The 14377-nt window shown below is 48.3% G+C and overlaps 1 protein-coding gene across 5 annotated transcripts in view; it reads right to left on the reverse strand.

Moving 5' to 3' along the window:
• Positions 1-9040: 9040 nt before the first annotated feature.
• IQGAP3 (IQ motif containing GTPase activating protein 3) overlaps positions 9041-14377 on the reverse strand; it is a 40510-nt gene continuing 35173 nt past the window's right edge. For all 5 annotated transcript variants that reach the window (XM_057557180.1, XM_057557170.1, XM_057557172.1 and 2 more), the window contains 6 exons: positions 13451-13538; positions 12489-12701; positions 11829-11995; positions 11417-11518; positions 10866-10974; positions 9041-10184 (listed from right to left, as the gene is read on the reverse strand). In XM_057557180.1, the coding sequence (XP_057413163.1) occupies positions 10071-10184; positions 10866-10974; positions 11417-11518; positions 11829-11995; positions 12489-12701; positions 13451-13538 (793 nt within the window). In that variant the 3' untranslated portion in view covers positions 9041-10070. The remainder of the gene's footprint in view (positions 10185-10865; positions 10975-11416; positions 11519-11828; positions 11996-12488; positions 12702-13450; positions 13539-14377) is intronic.

Consider the following 14377-nt stretch of genomic DNA (forward strand, 5'->3'; position numbering starts at 1 on the left):
GCCTGCGTTCTAGAGCCCGTGAGCCACAACTAGTGAGCCTGCATGCCACAACTACTGAAGCCCACGTGCCTAGAGCCCGTGCTCCGCAACAAGAGAAGCCACTGCAATGAGAAGCCAGCACACCGCAACGAAGAGTAGCCCCTGCTCACTGCAACTAGAGAAAGCCCACACAACAAAGACCCAACGTAGCCAAAAATAAATAAATAAAATAAATAAATTTATTAAAAAAAAAAAAAACGTAGTGGCTTAAAACATCATCATCATCACAATCATCATTATCATTATGGTTCTGGGCTTGCCTGAGCTCAGCCAAGCAGTTCTGTCTTAGGGTCACTCATGGGGTTGCAGACAGACAGTGGCTGGAGTCCTCCCAAAGGCTTCCTCACATGTTTAGTTGTCAGCTAGGACCTCAGCTGGGAACGTCAACTGGAACCTACACTTGACTCCTCTGGAGTCCTCCCAAAGGCTTCCTCACAGCATGGCAGTAGCCTACCAAGAACAAATGTTCCAACAGGACTGCACGGAAGCCGTGTCATTTGTGACTAGCTTTAGAGGTCCCAGAGCCTCACTTTCAGTGTGGTTCTAGGCCTGCCCGGATTCAAGGGAAGGGAACATAGATGCCAACTCTCAATGGGAGGAGTGCCAATGCCATGATAAGGAGAGCATGGGCGCTGGGAGAGTTTGTTATGGCCATCTTAGAAAATATAATCTGCTATATTCAGTAATTACCAAAAAATGAAAACTAAACAATGACGCTTGTAGTTTTCAAACGAACAATGGATTCGGTTAACACAGAGTCAAAGCCAAGTCCTTCTGTATCAGGCCAGATGGGCTAAGTTGTGCTGCGGTGATGACCACCCCCCAAATCTCAGTAGCTGAAGATAGTAAGTCTCAGTGGCAGACAGTGCCTGGCTGTCTCTCCAGGGTGCCACCAGCTGGTGACTCAGCTCATGACACTTGTCACACAGGATAGTAAGGGGAGGTTCTGCTCCGTGTAGTCACTCAGTAGTGACCCAGGCTGGTGGAGGCTCTACCACCTTGTAGCTGCACTCTCTGGACCACAGATACCAATGAGGGAAAGAAAGACCAGAAAATCACATGTGGGATTTTTGTCGCCTGTGAACCTGAAAGTGACACACTACACTTCCTCTCACATTTCGTTGGTCAAAACTGTTCATATAGTCCTGTCTAGCTGCAAGGGGCTGGGGAATGTAGCAGAGTAATTGGGGTTTTGGGTGAGCGTTTAGTGGTCTCTGCCACATCTTGTGTAACCCCAACAAGGCCATACACGATCTGTCCTTCCACCTTATCTCTCAAAACTTTTCTCCAGATATCCACATGGCTTACCTCTTCACCTCCTTCAAGTCATTGCCGAGATGTCTCCTCCTCAGTGAAGCGTCTCCTGATCACCCTGCTGAAAATCGTAACCCAGCCCTTATTCCTCTCCTTCACCCGTGCTGTCCCTTATTCTGCTTTTTCCAAAGTGCTTATTACTTCTTTTTTTTTCTTTAAATTTCTTTATTTTTGGCTGCGTTGGGTCTTCATTGCTGCGCACAGGCTTTCTCTAGTTGTGGCGAGCAGGGGTTACTTTTAGTTGCAGTGTGTGGGCTTCTCATTGCGGTGGCTTCTCTTGTTGTGGAGCACAGGTTCTAGGTGTGCGGGGTTCAGCAGTTGTGGCACATGGGCTCAGTTGTTGTGGCTCGCGGGCTCTAGAGCACAGGCTCAGTAGTTGTGGCGCATGGGCTTAGTTGCTCCACGGCATGTGAGATCTTCCCAGACCAGGGCTCGAACCTGTGTCCCCTGCATTGGCAGGCGGATTCTTAACCACTGTGCCACCAGGGAAGTCCCTACTTCTTTTTTTTTTTCAATTGAAGTATAGTTGATTTACAATATTGTGTTAGTTTCAGCAAAGTGACTCGGTTATATATGTATATATCTATGTTCTTTTTTCAATTCTTTTCCATTATAGTTTATTAAAAGCTATTGAATATAGTTCCTTGTGCTATACAGTAAATCCTTGTTGTTCAAAGCTCTTGTTACTTCTAACATACTAAAGTATCTGTCTTTCTTTGCAATGTCAACACTATGAGGGCATCAGTCTATGTCTGCTTTGTTTAATGACGGATCCCAAGTACCTAGGATAGTGCCTGGCACAGAGACGGCACTTAATAAATATTTGTTGAAGGACTGAATTTTTAAAAATACTTGCTGTCGGCAAGGTCGTGGTAAGACTAACACTTCTATGCCCTCTTAGTGGGACTATAAATTGGTGTAATAGAGTTTTAAATAAACTTTTAATTTTGGAATAGTTTTAAATTTACAGAAAAGTTGCAAAAACAGTACAGAGAGTTCCTGTATATCCCTAAGGTTAACATCTTACATTGTTGTGGTACATTTGTCAAAACTAAGAAACCAATATTAACATATTATTATTAACTAAACTCTAGACTTTATTCATTTTCACCAGTTGTCCCATTGGTGTTCTTTTTCCTGTCCCAAGATTCAGTCCAGGGTACCACATTGCATTTGGCAATCTGTATTTTTTAAATGTGTGTTCCTTGCAGAGGAAGGTGCCTTCTTATGCTACACTGGGAGTGGTAGGAAGGCAACTGAGAGGTTTCGCAAGCCCCATGAGGGCAGATTTGTGTTGATTTGCAAGAGTCAGGCTGGGCTTCATTCTGGATCAAGGAGTACTGGCCCCATAGGGTGTACCAGTTTTCTCTCACCTTCTGTGCCCTCTTTCTTTGTTAATTGATACAGATTTTCTGGAGGACATTAGGTCATATGTAAAAAGTGCCTTTAAAAGGTGCCTACCCTTTGACACAGCAACTTCCCTTCTAGGAGTATAGTCCAAGGAAATAAACCCAGGCACAAAGATTTAGGTACAAAGATGAATCAGGAAAGAATCTTTGTAAATAATAAAACATGACGCTGAGGAATTTCAGCAAGCAGGGATCTGTTGGGAGACGCTGATAGCACTCAGGGCTGTAAGGAGTGAGATGACTTGACCTGGGAAAGATGACACGCTGACCCCTCTAGGGATCTCAGTGCCAGAAACTGGTGGCTGTCTCTCCAGGGTGCTGCCAGCTGGTGACTCAGCTTCAACTGGCTTTCCTTCCTGGGTGCCGCCCTCAGAATTCAAATTCCGATTGCAGAAGGGAAGGGAGTCTGTGTCTATTCTATAGCCTTGAGCCCAGTGTCCTGGTCAGGGGGAGGCAGATTCTGCTAACCATTAATCCCACCAGTCATTTGGAGGAAGATAGGATCAGTTCCTTAAAGGAAAAGACTCAGGACTTCCCTGGCAGTCCAGTGGTTAAGACTCTGGCTTCCCCTGCAGGGGGCACAGATTCGATCCCTGGTCAGGGAACTAAGATCCCGCTTGCCGCATGGCTTGGCCAAAAAAAAAAAAAAAAGAGACCCAGAGAGAACAATGCCAACAGAGCCCCCTACAAGGGATTTGCAACATAACATTCTTCTATATATCAAAACTTAACCCTCTAGATGGTTATTTTATAGTGGATAGATTAAGTATAGATGGTTATTTTACAGTGGATGGATTAAGTAAATTATAGTATATCCCATTTAATATGGTGAATTGTTTACAGTGTTAAATGGAAAAAGCAAGTTACAAAATAAGATGCATAGTGTGATTCTAATTACAAATATGATTAGAAGAAAATACATCAAAATGTTACAAGTAGCTATCATTTGGTGATGGTATCGTGAATTATTTTAACCTTTTTTTGCTTTTTAAATATTTTCTAAATTTTCTACAATGAATATGTATTATAATCTGGAAAAACCTAATTTTTTAAAATTTCATGCTCTTTGATCTAGTAATTCCTGTCCTAGTATTCTAAGGAGATAATTAGAAATGTAAATAAAGATCTTATACCCAGAGATATCCATTGCAGAATTATATAAATTAATGAAAATGGAAAACCGTCCAGTATTATGGGAATGTTAAATACATGAACTATATGGGCTATTTATAGACATTAATAACGTTTTTGAAGAAATTTTTAAGACATAGAGAATGTTTTTCACAGCTAAATGAATAAAGCAGACTCTAAAATTGCATGTATAGTGTGATCTCAGCTACTCCATTCAGTCCCTCTGGTTTAATTCAACAGTACCAATGTGGGACTTCCCTGGTGACTCAGTGGTTAAGACTCTGGGCTCCCAGTGCAGGGGGACTGGGTTTGATCCCTGCTCAGGGTATTAGATCCCACATGCATGCTGCAACTAAGAGTTTGCATGCCACAACTAAGGAGCCCACAAACAAAAACTGAGCAACTGCCACAACTAAGACCCGGAGCAACCAAATAAATAAACAAATAAATATTTTTTAAACCCCCCCAGAAACCCCAGTGCTAATGCATTCTTTTTTTTTTTTTTTTAAATAAAGTTATTTATTTATTTTTGGCTGCGTTGGGTCTCCCTTACTGTATGCGGGCTTTCTCTAGTTGCGGCGAGCGAGAACTACTCTGTTGCGGTGTGTGGTCTTCTCATTGCGGTGGCTTCTCTTGCTGTGGAGCACAGGCTCTAGGCGTGCGGGCTTCAGTAGTTGTGGTGCACAGGCTCAGTAGTTGTGGCTCATGGGCTCTAGAGCGCAGGCTCAGTAGTTATGGTGCACAGGCTTAGTTGCTCCACAGCATGTGGGCTCTTCCTGGACCAGGGCTCGAACCCGTGTCCCCTGCATTGGCAGGCGGATTCTTTTTTTTTTTAAATAAATTTATTTATTTATTTATTTTTGGCTGCATTGGTCTTTGTTGCTGCACGCGGGCTTTCTCTAGTTGTGGTGAGCGGGGGCTACTCTTCATTGTGGTGTGCAGGCTTCTCATTGCTGAGGCTTCTCTTGCTGTGGAGCACAGGCTCTAGGTGCACGGGCTTCAGCAGTTGTGGCATGCAGGCTTCAGTAGTTGTGGCTTGCAGGCTCTAGAGCACAGGCTCAGTAGTTGTGATGCACGGGCTTAGTTGCTCCGCGGCATATGGGATCTTCCCGGACCGGGTCTCAAACCCATGTCCCCTGCATTGGCAGGCGGACTCTTAACCACTGCGCCACCAGGGAAGTCCCGGCAGGCGGATTCTTAACCACTGCGCCACCAGGGAAGTCCCTGCTGATGCATGCTTATGTCACATGACTAAAAGTATTCCCTGTAGAACAGTTCTTCTCAAACTGTCTGTAATGAAGGGTGACATCTTAAAATTTCCCATCTGTTATGGACTTATATTTTCGTGAAATACAATAAAAACTAGTTATTAGAAAAATGAAATGAAAAGACTTATAAAATATAAACTCAATCTTTTATTAGATTCAGGGGTAAAACTGCTGGCTGTGAGTTTCTAAATGCTTGCTCTCAATTTCGGCATGTGTCCCAGTAGCGGACCAGGAACAGCTTGTGGTGCCTAATCCCAGCAGCACTGCTGTAGAACAAGGGACACGCCACTCCTCCACGATGTTCACACCTCAGTTCTAGAGCCATAGCATGAGTTGGCTTTCCTTTTCATAGGACTAGTATAAGCTCACTGTAAGAACAGCAGAGAAAGATACTTCCTCCTCCCCAAAGGTGACCACTGCCACATTTCTTGTGTATCTTTCCAAACAACATGTACCATTGACAGCTTTTCACATCATTGCACTCAGATCTCGCTCATCATTTCTGTTGGCTGCATAATGTACCATTGTGTGGCTGCCCTTCTAAGATCATCACCGTTACAAATAATACTGCAACGAACACTCCAGAGCTCTTTGCTCCCTTATCCAGGTGTCTCCACAGGAAAAATTCCTTACTGGGTATGTATGCTTACATTTAAAAAAATAAATATAATTCACATACCATAAAATTCACCCTTTTAAGTTGTACAATCAGGTGGTTTTTTTTACTATATTCACAGAGTTGTGCGGCCATCACCACTATTTAATTAATATTTTCAACATCCCCCAAAGAAACCCCATATCCATGAGCAGCCATTTTCCATTCTCCCCTTTCCCCAGGCCCTGGCAACCACTAATCTACTTTCTGTTCCGGACATTTCATATAAATGAAATCATACAATATATGACCTTTTGTATTTGGCTTTCACTTAGCATAATGTTTTCAAGGTTCTTCCATGTCGTAGCATATATCAGTACTTCATTTTGATGACTGAATAATATTCCATTGTATGGATATATCACCTTTTGTTTATCTATTCATCAGTTGATGAACATTTGGATTACTTCCACTTTTTGGCTACTATGAATCATGATGCTATGAACATTTATGTACAGATTTTTGTGTGGACATATGCTTTCAATTTTCTTGGGTATATACCTAGGAGTGAAATTGCTGGCTCATATGGTAACTCTATGTTTAAAATTTTGAGGAACTGCCAAATTGTCTTCCCAAGTGGCTCCGCTATTTTACAAGCTCCCTAGCAATATATGACTTGTAATTTCTCCACATCCTCACCACTTGTTATTACCTATTTTACTTTAGCCATCCTAGCGGGAGTGAAGTGGTATCTCATGATTTTGACTTGCATTTTGTTAATGACTAATGATGTTGAGCATCATTTCATGTGCTTATTAGCCATCTGTATATCTTCTTTGGAGAAATGGCTTTTCAAATTCTTTGCCCATTTAGTTGGGCTTTTTTATTTTAGTTGTTTTTTTTTTTTAATTTCTTCCTCCCTCCCTCCCTCCCTCCCTCCCTTCCTCTCTCCCTCCCTCTCTCCCTCCCTCTCCCTCCCTCCCTCTCTCCCTCCCTCTCTGTGTTGGGTTTTTGTTGCCTAGCACCGGCTTTCTCTAGTTAGGGCGAGTGGGGGCTACTCTTTGTTGCGGTGCATGGGCTTATCATTGTGGTGGCTTCTCTCATTGCGGAGCATGGGCTCTAGGCATGTGGGCTTCAGTAGTTGTGGCCCACGGGCTTAGTTGCTCTGGGCATGTGGGATCTTCCCGGACCAGGGCTCAAACCAGTGTCCCCTGCATTGGCAGGCGGATTCTTAACCACTGTGCCACCAGGGAAGCCCCGTAAGAGTTCTTTATACATTGTAGATATAAATCCCTTGTCAGATATATGGTTTGAAAATATCTTCTCCCATTTTGTGGGTTGTCTTTTTATTTTCTTGAAAGTGTCCTTTGAAGCACAGTTTTGAATTTTGATGAAGTTCAATTTATCTATCAATACTTTTTCTTTTGTGGCTTGTGATTTCAGTGTCTAAAGAAACCATTGCTTAATCCAAAGTCATGAAAATTTATATCTGTGCTTCTTCTAAGAGTTTTATAGTTTTAGCTCTTATGTCTAGGTTTATGATCTGTTTTAATTTTTGTTTATGGTGTGAGGTAGGGGTCCGACTTCATTCTTTTGTATGTGGATATCCAGTTGTCCCAGCACCATTTGTTGAAAAGACTACTCTTTCCCCCATTGCATTGTCCTGGCACCCCACACTTATATTTCTGATGTTGCCAAATTGTCCTCCGAAGAGGTTGCACTGGTACATAGCCCCAACCATTGGCGCTAAGTGTTTGTATCTCAGATTGGGCATCAACAGTTAGGAAAAGACTTGATGAACTGAAGCTCATCAGGGACCATCACTAGGGTTGAGTCGGGTGAGCCTGGAAGAAGAGAGTGGCATGAGAGTGTGGGGTGAAGGAAGTGGAAATGCTTCAGAGAAGAGAAAAATGCAAGGGAATATAATCTGAGCAGATGGGCCTGAGTTTAAAGACTTTTTTCTTTTTTAATTAATTAATTAATTTATTTATGGTTGTGTTGGATCTTCGTTTCTGTGCGAGGGCTTTCTCCAGTTGCGGAGAGCGGGGGCCACTCTTCATCACGGTGCGCAGGCCTCTCGCTGTCGCAGCCTCTCTTGTTGCAGAGCACAGGCTCCAGACGCGCAGGCTCAGTAGTTGTGGCTCAAGGGCTTAGTTGCTCCGCGGCATGTGGGACCTTCCCAGACCAGGGCTCGAACCCGTGTCCCCTGCATTGGCAGGCAGATTCTTAACCACTGTGCCACCAGGGAAGCCCCGAGTTTAAAGACGTTTTGCCCCTTACCAGCTGTGTAGCATTGGGTAGTTATCTAATCCTCTGAATCACAGTTTCATCATCTGTTAAACAAAAATGGTGATTGCTTACCTTTGTAGAGTTGTTGTGAGGAGTAAGTGTATGTAAATATCCCAGCAATTACGGTAGCTGCTGTGACTTTTCTACATGTGGTGCCTGCAGCTGAGATCATGTGATTGTGGGGGGGGGCACCACAGTGGGATAGTGTTGGAGCCATTTGGTGAGTGTGAGACTTTTAATGATGACTGATCATGTGTAGAAACTCGGATCCACTGGTACGTGTCACTGTCACCCAGAGCGAGGCGGTACTTGAAGTCTTTGCTGTGACATGTTAAGGGGAGAGAGGATGTGACTGAGATTGAATGTGACAGCAAGACAGGTCCTGAGTGACAGAATGGAACAGAGTGCAGGGAGATGGGCTGCACCGGGCAAACCTGTGTGCGCCTGCCCAATAGGAGCTGCTTGGGAGTTCAGATGTCAGGACAGGTATCTGTATAGACTGTCCCCTCCTCCAGACTCCCCTCTGTGCTTCCTGAAACCTGGGAGGACAGGAGGGCGGCTTTCCTCATGGACACAGGGTTTTGATCAGAGTGTAGAACCCACGATACTAAGGAGCTGCGGCTCAAGCACCTTTGGTGTCATCACCCAAGGCTCAGGAAAAGAATTTGCTGCAAATGTGTGCAAAAAGGGTGGAGTAGAAGCCGGACTGGTTTCTCCTCCTCTTGGCTTTAGTCTTCAGAGTGGGCGATAAAAGCAGAATCGAAACCTAAGCATTCCTGCCTACCCTTTGTCCCCTGGGGGAGGGAAGAGAGGAATAAACGCCACATCTCATTAAGCATTGATGAGCTCAGGCAGGCAGAGTGGGCCCACAGCCGAGGCAGGCAGGAGGCTGGGGGAGGCTGCAGGAAGGACTTCCCCAGCTCACCAGGGAACATCTGTCCCAGAACTTGGAGGCCTGCTCTGCAGGAAGTGAAATAAGGGGTTAACAACAGATGTGGGGGTAACAGCTGCTTTTATTAAAATGAAATCAGAAGGGCCACAGGGACAGGAAGCTGGGTTGATGTGGGGATAAGAGAGAGACAGTGGCAGAGACAAGACGGCAGATCTATGGAAACTGCCTGGAAGACTCAGCTCTAAGGTGCAAGAATCCTGAGGGTGAGAGAGAAAAGGGGAAGACTGCTCTTTGTACCGTATGAAGCTGAAGTAATGAGATCTTAAACACGAGTGACCCAAGGTGACTTTACATACAAGGTATAAAAGATTGGCACGAATATTAGTTTGAACAGGGAAATGGGAACTCTTTCTCTGAGCTCAAAAAGAAAGCCATGATTAAGGCTGCACAGAGTATAGGGGTAGGAGAGAATAAATACCCTAGTGACCCGCATGTAAAACAGACTGTAAACAAGGGAATGAGATTTGAGGTTAACGGAGGGTCATCTTGCCTAGGCCGCCTTGGACGACGACCGTGTCACAACGCCACGTGGGCATTCACGAGCGCCTCCCACCCGGTGTGAGGGTGACGGGCTGGAGGGGGTGAGGCGTCACAGCAGCAGAGGGGCCTGGGCTTTAACAGGGCAGGAACACACACTGCTGATGAAGTGGGAGTGGGGACAGGGAGCCTAGCCCTGGCTTTGGGGTCTGCGAAGAGAAGGGAGGCAGCAGGAAATCAGGCCGCTGGGGCAGTGCTCACGGTATTGGGAGGGCAGCAGCAGACGCAAGAGCAATAGCTTTCTCAGGTCAAAGCGCAGGCCCAGGTTCATTCCCTACCATCTGGCTGGAAAACCGTGGGGTTCTGGGACTTCACAGCCACACAGCCAGACTCAGAGACAGGGCTCGCTTGAGCCAATTAGAGTCCCTGCCTGTGGCCAGGTAGACAAACTCCCCCCAGCTGGGGAAAGGGTGAGACTCCTTGAGCCCTGCCCAGTCCTGAGCTCTGGGTGTCTGCAGGGAAGTGGAATAGTGCATTAGTGTTAAGAAAAGCATCCAGCGAGGTAAGAAAGGCTTGGGTAGCACCCACTGCCTCTGTCACTTCCGCAAGAATTTCTTGTTGAGGAGGAAGATGAGAAGGTTGACGTTGACCTTGGCCTTGTTGAAGAGTTTCATGACAGCCACACCCTCGTACTGGAGCTGCAGGAGGTCCTAGGAGGGAGGGAAGGGGCAGGGAGGCAAGTTTGAGGGTTTCTCACGGTGGCCCATACAGCTAGTCTATAAAACACTAACATCTTGGAGCCTTACACAGTCATCCAGTGGCACTGGCCACTGAAGTGGGCATTGAAACCCCCTTCACAGATGAGGAAACCAAGGCCAAGAGACAGGTACAGTGACTTGACCAAATGTCAATTCAAGCAGAGCCAGGGCTTGAAATCATTTAAAAGACAAAACAGCAGAGCAAAAAGATTTGGATTTAAAAATCACTGCTTCCCTGAACACTGGTTTATGACTTAGGCCGGCTTCTTAACCTTTTAGTCTCAGAGCCTATAAAATAGGGATAATGCTTGAGAGCTTCGGAGAGGATTAAATGAGGTAATGTGTAAAGTTCCTGACATGTGATAGGGCTTCAAATATTAATCCTGCTCTGACATCACCAGCCCACTCCACTCTCCTGATGCTTGGCAGTGGGGTCTGTGTCAGGGCATGGGGACAGAGAGGCTTGGGCTACACAGACCATCACCCTTCTCTTCAGGAACAGACGACATGGATTGGGTGGGGAACAGAGCTGATGTCATCCGCGGCCCAGGGAAGCCAGGCCAGGCTGCCATCTTTAGGCTAGCACCAAAAGGCCATCGGGTGTCTTGAGGGCTCATGGGAGTGTCCCCTCACCTGATAGTGAAGCTGAAATCGCTCCATGTCCACACCCAGGAACCTGGCATTTACTTCGAACTTTCCTGCCTCATCTCCAGGGGTGATGTCAAAGATCACATTTCTGAAGCTATCAAGAAAAGGATTCAAAACAGGGCCCCAGTGCCTCTTTCCAGGGCCACAGCCGCACTCTTCCACCCACTGCTGCTCATCCCAGGCAGGGATGTGAGTCACCCAGAGCCAGGCTTCCCCTCTATCGCTCTCTTTCTCCTCCCACTTTTACCTCTGCTCACACCTCAGCTCTTTTCTCTGCCCAGCCCTAAACAGCTGTTCTCTCCTGCAGGACACTTTCCCAGCATCTTCTGCCTTGGGGTGTCTAGAACTGTGCCAGACCACACCCACTGCCCTTAACTCTCTGTCTGGAAATGTCATGTCTTCCCCATTGTTCTAGCAGCTCCTTCAAGGCAGGGACCATGCATCTCCTTCCCTCCCACCTGGTGCCCAGCCCAGAGCCCCATCCCCAGGTTAGGACATGGGAAAGGTCTGACATTCTGCCCTCCAAAGACACATACTGAGAGGTGGGAAGATCTTCAATTTCCACCAAGACACCCTTCTCCAGGAGCTGGGCAGCAGTGTAATGGAGAGATGGCTGCTTCTTCCCTTTCCCAGAACTCCTGATGAAGAAAAGGCCCCAGAGAATTCATCTAACAAACCCTTCAACACCAAAGACACTAGTTCTCTCTGTGGCTGGTAGGAAGGAAATTAGACCCCGAGGAAGACTTCTCACTGGTGGAAGACAAAGGAGGGGGTTGCACTTGAACCCAAGACTTTGCGAGTGAAACTCAAAGACCAGAGTCAGGAAGGGACCATGCTGTTCTGGGGTGAGATGTCCCTATCAAAGCTGGTCAAGAGTGGGGCAAAGGTCGCCATGGGCAGGAGGAGAGGTCACAGGTAAGCTTCAAAGTGTAGGAAGGGAGCACCTACTTGGAGCTGGGGGCCAGGTGGTCCAGGCAGGCCCGGATGTACTGGCTGTAGTAGTCGCCCTGCTCCTCATAAAAGGTGGTCTTAGTGCTCAGGGCCTGGAACGTGGCCTGGAGCTTCACCAGCTCTGCCTTCCGCCGCTGCCGGTGCCTGCGCTGGTTGCGGATGTCCTGGGGTTGGGGGCACCAGGGGAGGGGTGAGTTGACCCTTCCTGGCAGGAGAGCCTCAGGGTCTGATTCAGGCCCAAGAACAACTCACTGTAAGGATCTTCAGGAAGAGCAGGAAGAGGAAGATTCCAAGGTTGTTCTCCCTAGGAGGAGGGCAATCTCAAGGACCCTATCCCAAACCCCTGAAGGACGTTTCCAGGGCCTCTCCCCCATTGAGGAGTAACTGTTCCATGGCTCCTTGTTTTTTAGTGAAAGAGAGTTTCAAGAATACTCCCTTCCCTGACTAATTTTGAGACCTTTCCTTCAAAAAGGACCCTTGGAGATCGCTTGGCCTTCCCCTGGCTGGTGACAATTTTGGGTAGGCACTCACCAGGGAGAGGCCTGCCCTTGAGGTGCCAGCACTACGGACATGCGTGCACACACACACACACACACTCACTCCCTCTCTCTCTCTCTCTTTCTCGCCCTCCTGCTCCCTCCAGGCCCAGGCCGTTACCTTGGCCAGTTCATCTACCAGCCCCTGGTAGCTGTCGCTGGCGCTGACCAAACCCAGGCCCTCGAGTCGGCGCAGGTTCCGCAGGACACGCCGTTGCTTCTCTGCCAGCGGCAGGAGGGAGTGGGCTGTCAGCGAGCGGTGTCGTCGCAGCGACTCTGGGGTCTGGGCTTCACAGGCCTGGCGTCGGCACATCAGCCGCTTGTGGGCTGCTTCCTGGGGGGCAGAGATGCTGAGGGGTCTAGCAGGCCCTACCATCCTGCCCCCAAGCCGTGGGTCCAGAGGGGGAGGGGCGGGGTGAGGTGGCTTGTGAAGAACATCAAAGTGTACAACCTCACAGATGCTGAAGGGCCTCGTGGGTCACCTTAGAGGAAGAGTGGCCAAGGGGGACCCACTAGGAGTACAGCATAAAGGATTCCGGTAGACAGTGGCTGCGGCTTCCCAACAACGGAGCTTTGTGATGGCTCCAGGGTATCTGGGGTTCTCTCCCTCCTTCTGTCCTGTGTTTTGGGACAGGCCTCTACTGGTTGTCCCCACCTGTTCTCTGGGAAGCCCCTGGCTGAGTCTGTACTCCAGCTGGCCCAACTTGCCCCTGGCCAGCCACCACTCGCCACCCTCTCCTGCCTCCAGGCCCTCAAGCAGCCCACTCCCTACGCTGAGCACCAGCCCTTCGGTGCTCTTCAAGGGAGCCTGCCAGACTGCCTCTCTGCAGCCCCCTAGCACTCCTAGCACTGACAGCAGGGGCTGGGGTCCCTGCAGGGCCCACTCTTATTTCAGTGGGGAGTAGGGAGGGAGGTGGAGTCTTGGCACTCTGCAGCCTGAGGGTCTCTGGGGGCCAAGGGCAGAGGCCTCGGCCCCCCCAGAGCTCTCATTACTGGTAAGCACAGGTGTCTGCCCGGGAAAGGCATCAGCCATGCTGGTGGGGGGCGAACAGGACAGTACCCGTGGGCCAGCCTGCCGCTCACCTGCTCTCTGGAGGCCGAGAGGGACAGGATCTCCTTGAGGGAATCCCCAGAGTGGACCTGCATGATGTCAGCCAGCATCTGCTTGGTGCTGCAGGAGGGGAGCAATGGGGGAGAGGTGAGGGACAGGGGGAGGGTCTGGACATGGGGCTGGCTAGGGAGCTGAGAGTAAGTGGACCTTGCCCCGCATTATGGCTGCCAGGGATGCTTGGGTGGTAAGGAGAGAGGGTGCGATGGAGGTAGGTGTTGTGAGGAGAACATAACCAGGAGGAAGACCCAGGAGGTGGGTTGATGGGTCTGTGATGCAGAACTACCATGGTTCCGAACACACTGTGCTCTCTTACACCTCTGTGTCCTCTGCCTACAATGCCTCCCACAAATGGTTTTCCTTTGAGTCCTTTGGCTGAAGGACACACTTCCTCCTCTGTGAGACCTTTCCCTACCTAGGTGTCCCTCTGAGCTCTCATGCACCTGACACCCACCTCCCTCTTGGTGGCTCTCTGATGTGTGCTCACCCCTAGCCTCGCCCCACTGTAAGGGCTTTGATGGCAGGACAGAGCTGAACACCCAGCTCACTGGTTTACCGGGTGAATGGGTGAGCAGAGCGGCTGTCTTGCTGGCAGGGGGATCAAAGTGGCGACCTGGCTCCTCTACTGCCTGGATGACCAGCCCAGGCCTGCTGGGGGTCCTCCCTCACTTTTGCAGAACTGGGGATGAAAAAGCTCCATGCCCATCTCCTGACCATCACTCGTAAGGACAGGGAATTAGAACACGAGCTCCTCCACCGACTGGCTGTGGGACTTTAGGCAAGTCACTTAATCCAAGTTTCTTTCCTCCACTGGAAGGCAGGGAAACCGTCATCTATCTACCTCACCGTTTGTCCCTTAGGTTAAATGATGTGTAAGAAAGCATTTGGTAAACAGCACAACA

Source organism: Balaenoptera acutorostrata, chromosome 1 (genome assembly GCF_949987535.1).
Source record: "Balaenoptera acutorostrata chromosome 1, mBalAcu1.1, whole genome shotgun sequence".
In the NCBI taxonomy this organism is placed as follows: domain Eukaryota; kingdom Metazoa; phylum Chordata; class Mammalia; order Artiodactyla; family Balaenopteridae; genus Balaenoptera; species Balaenoptera acutorostrata.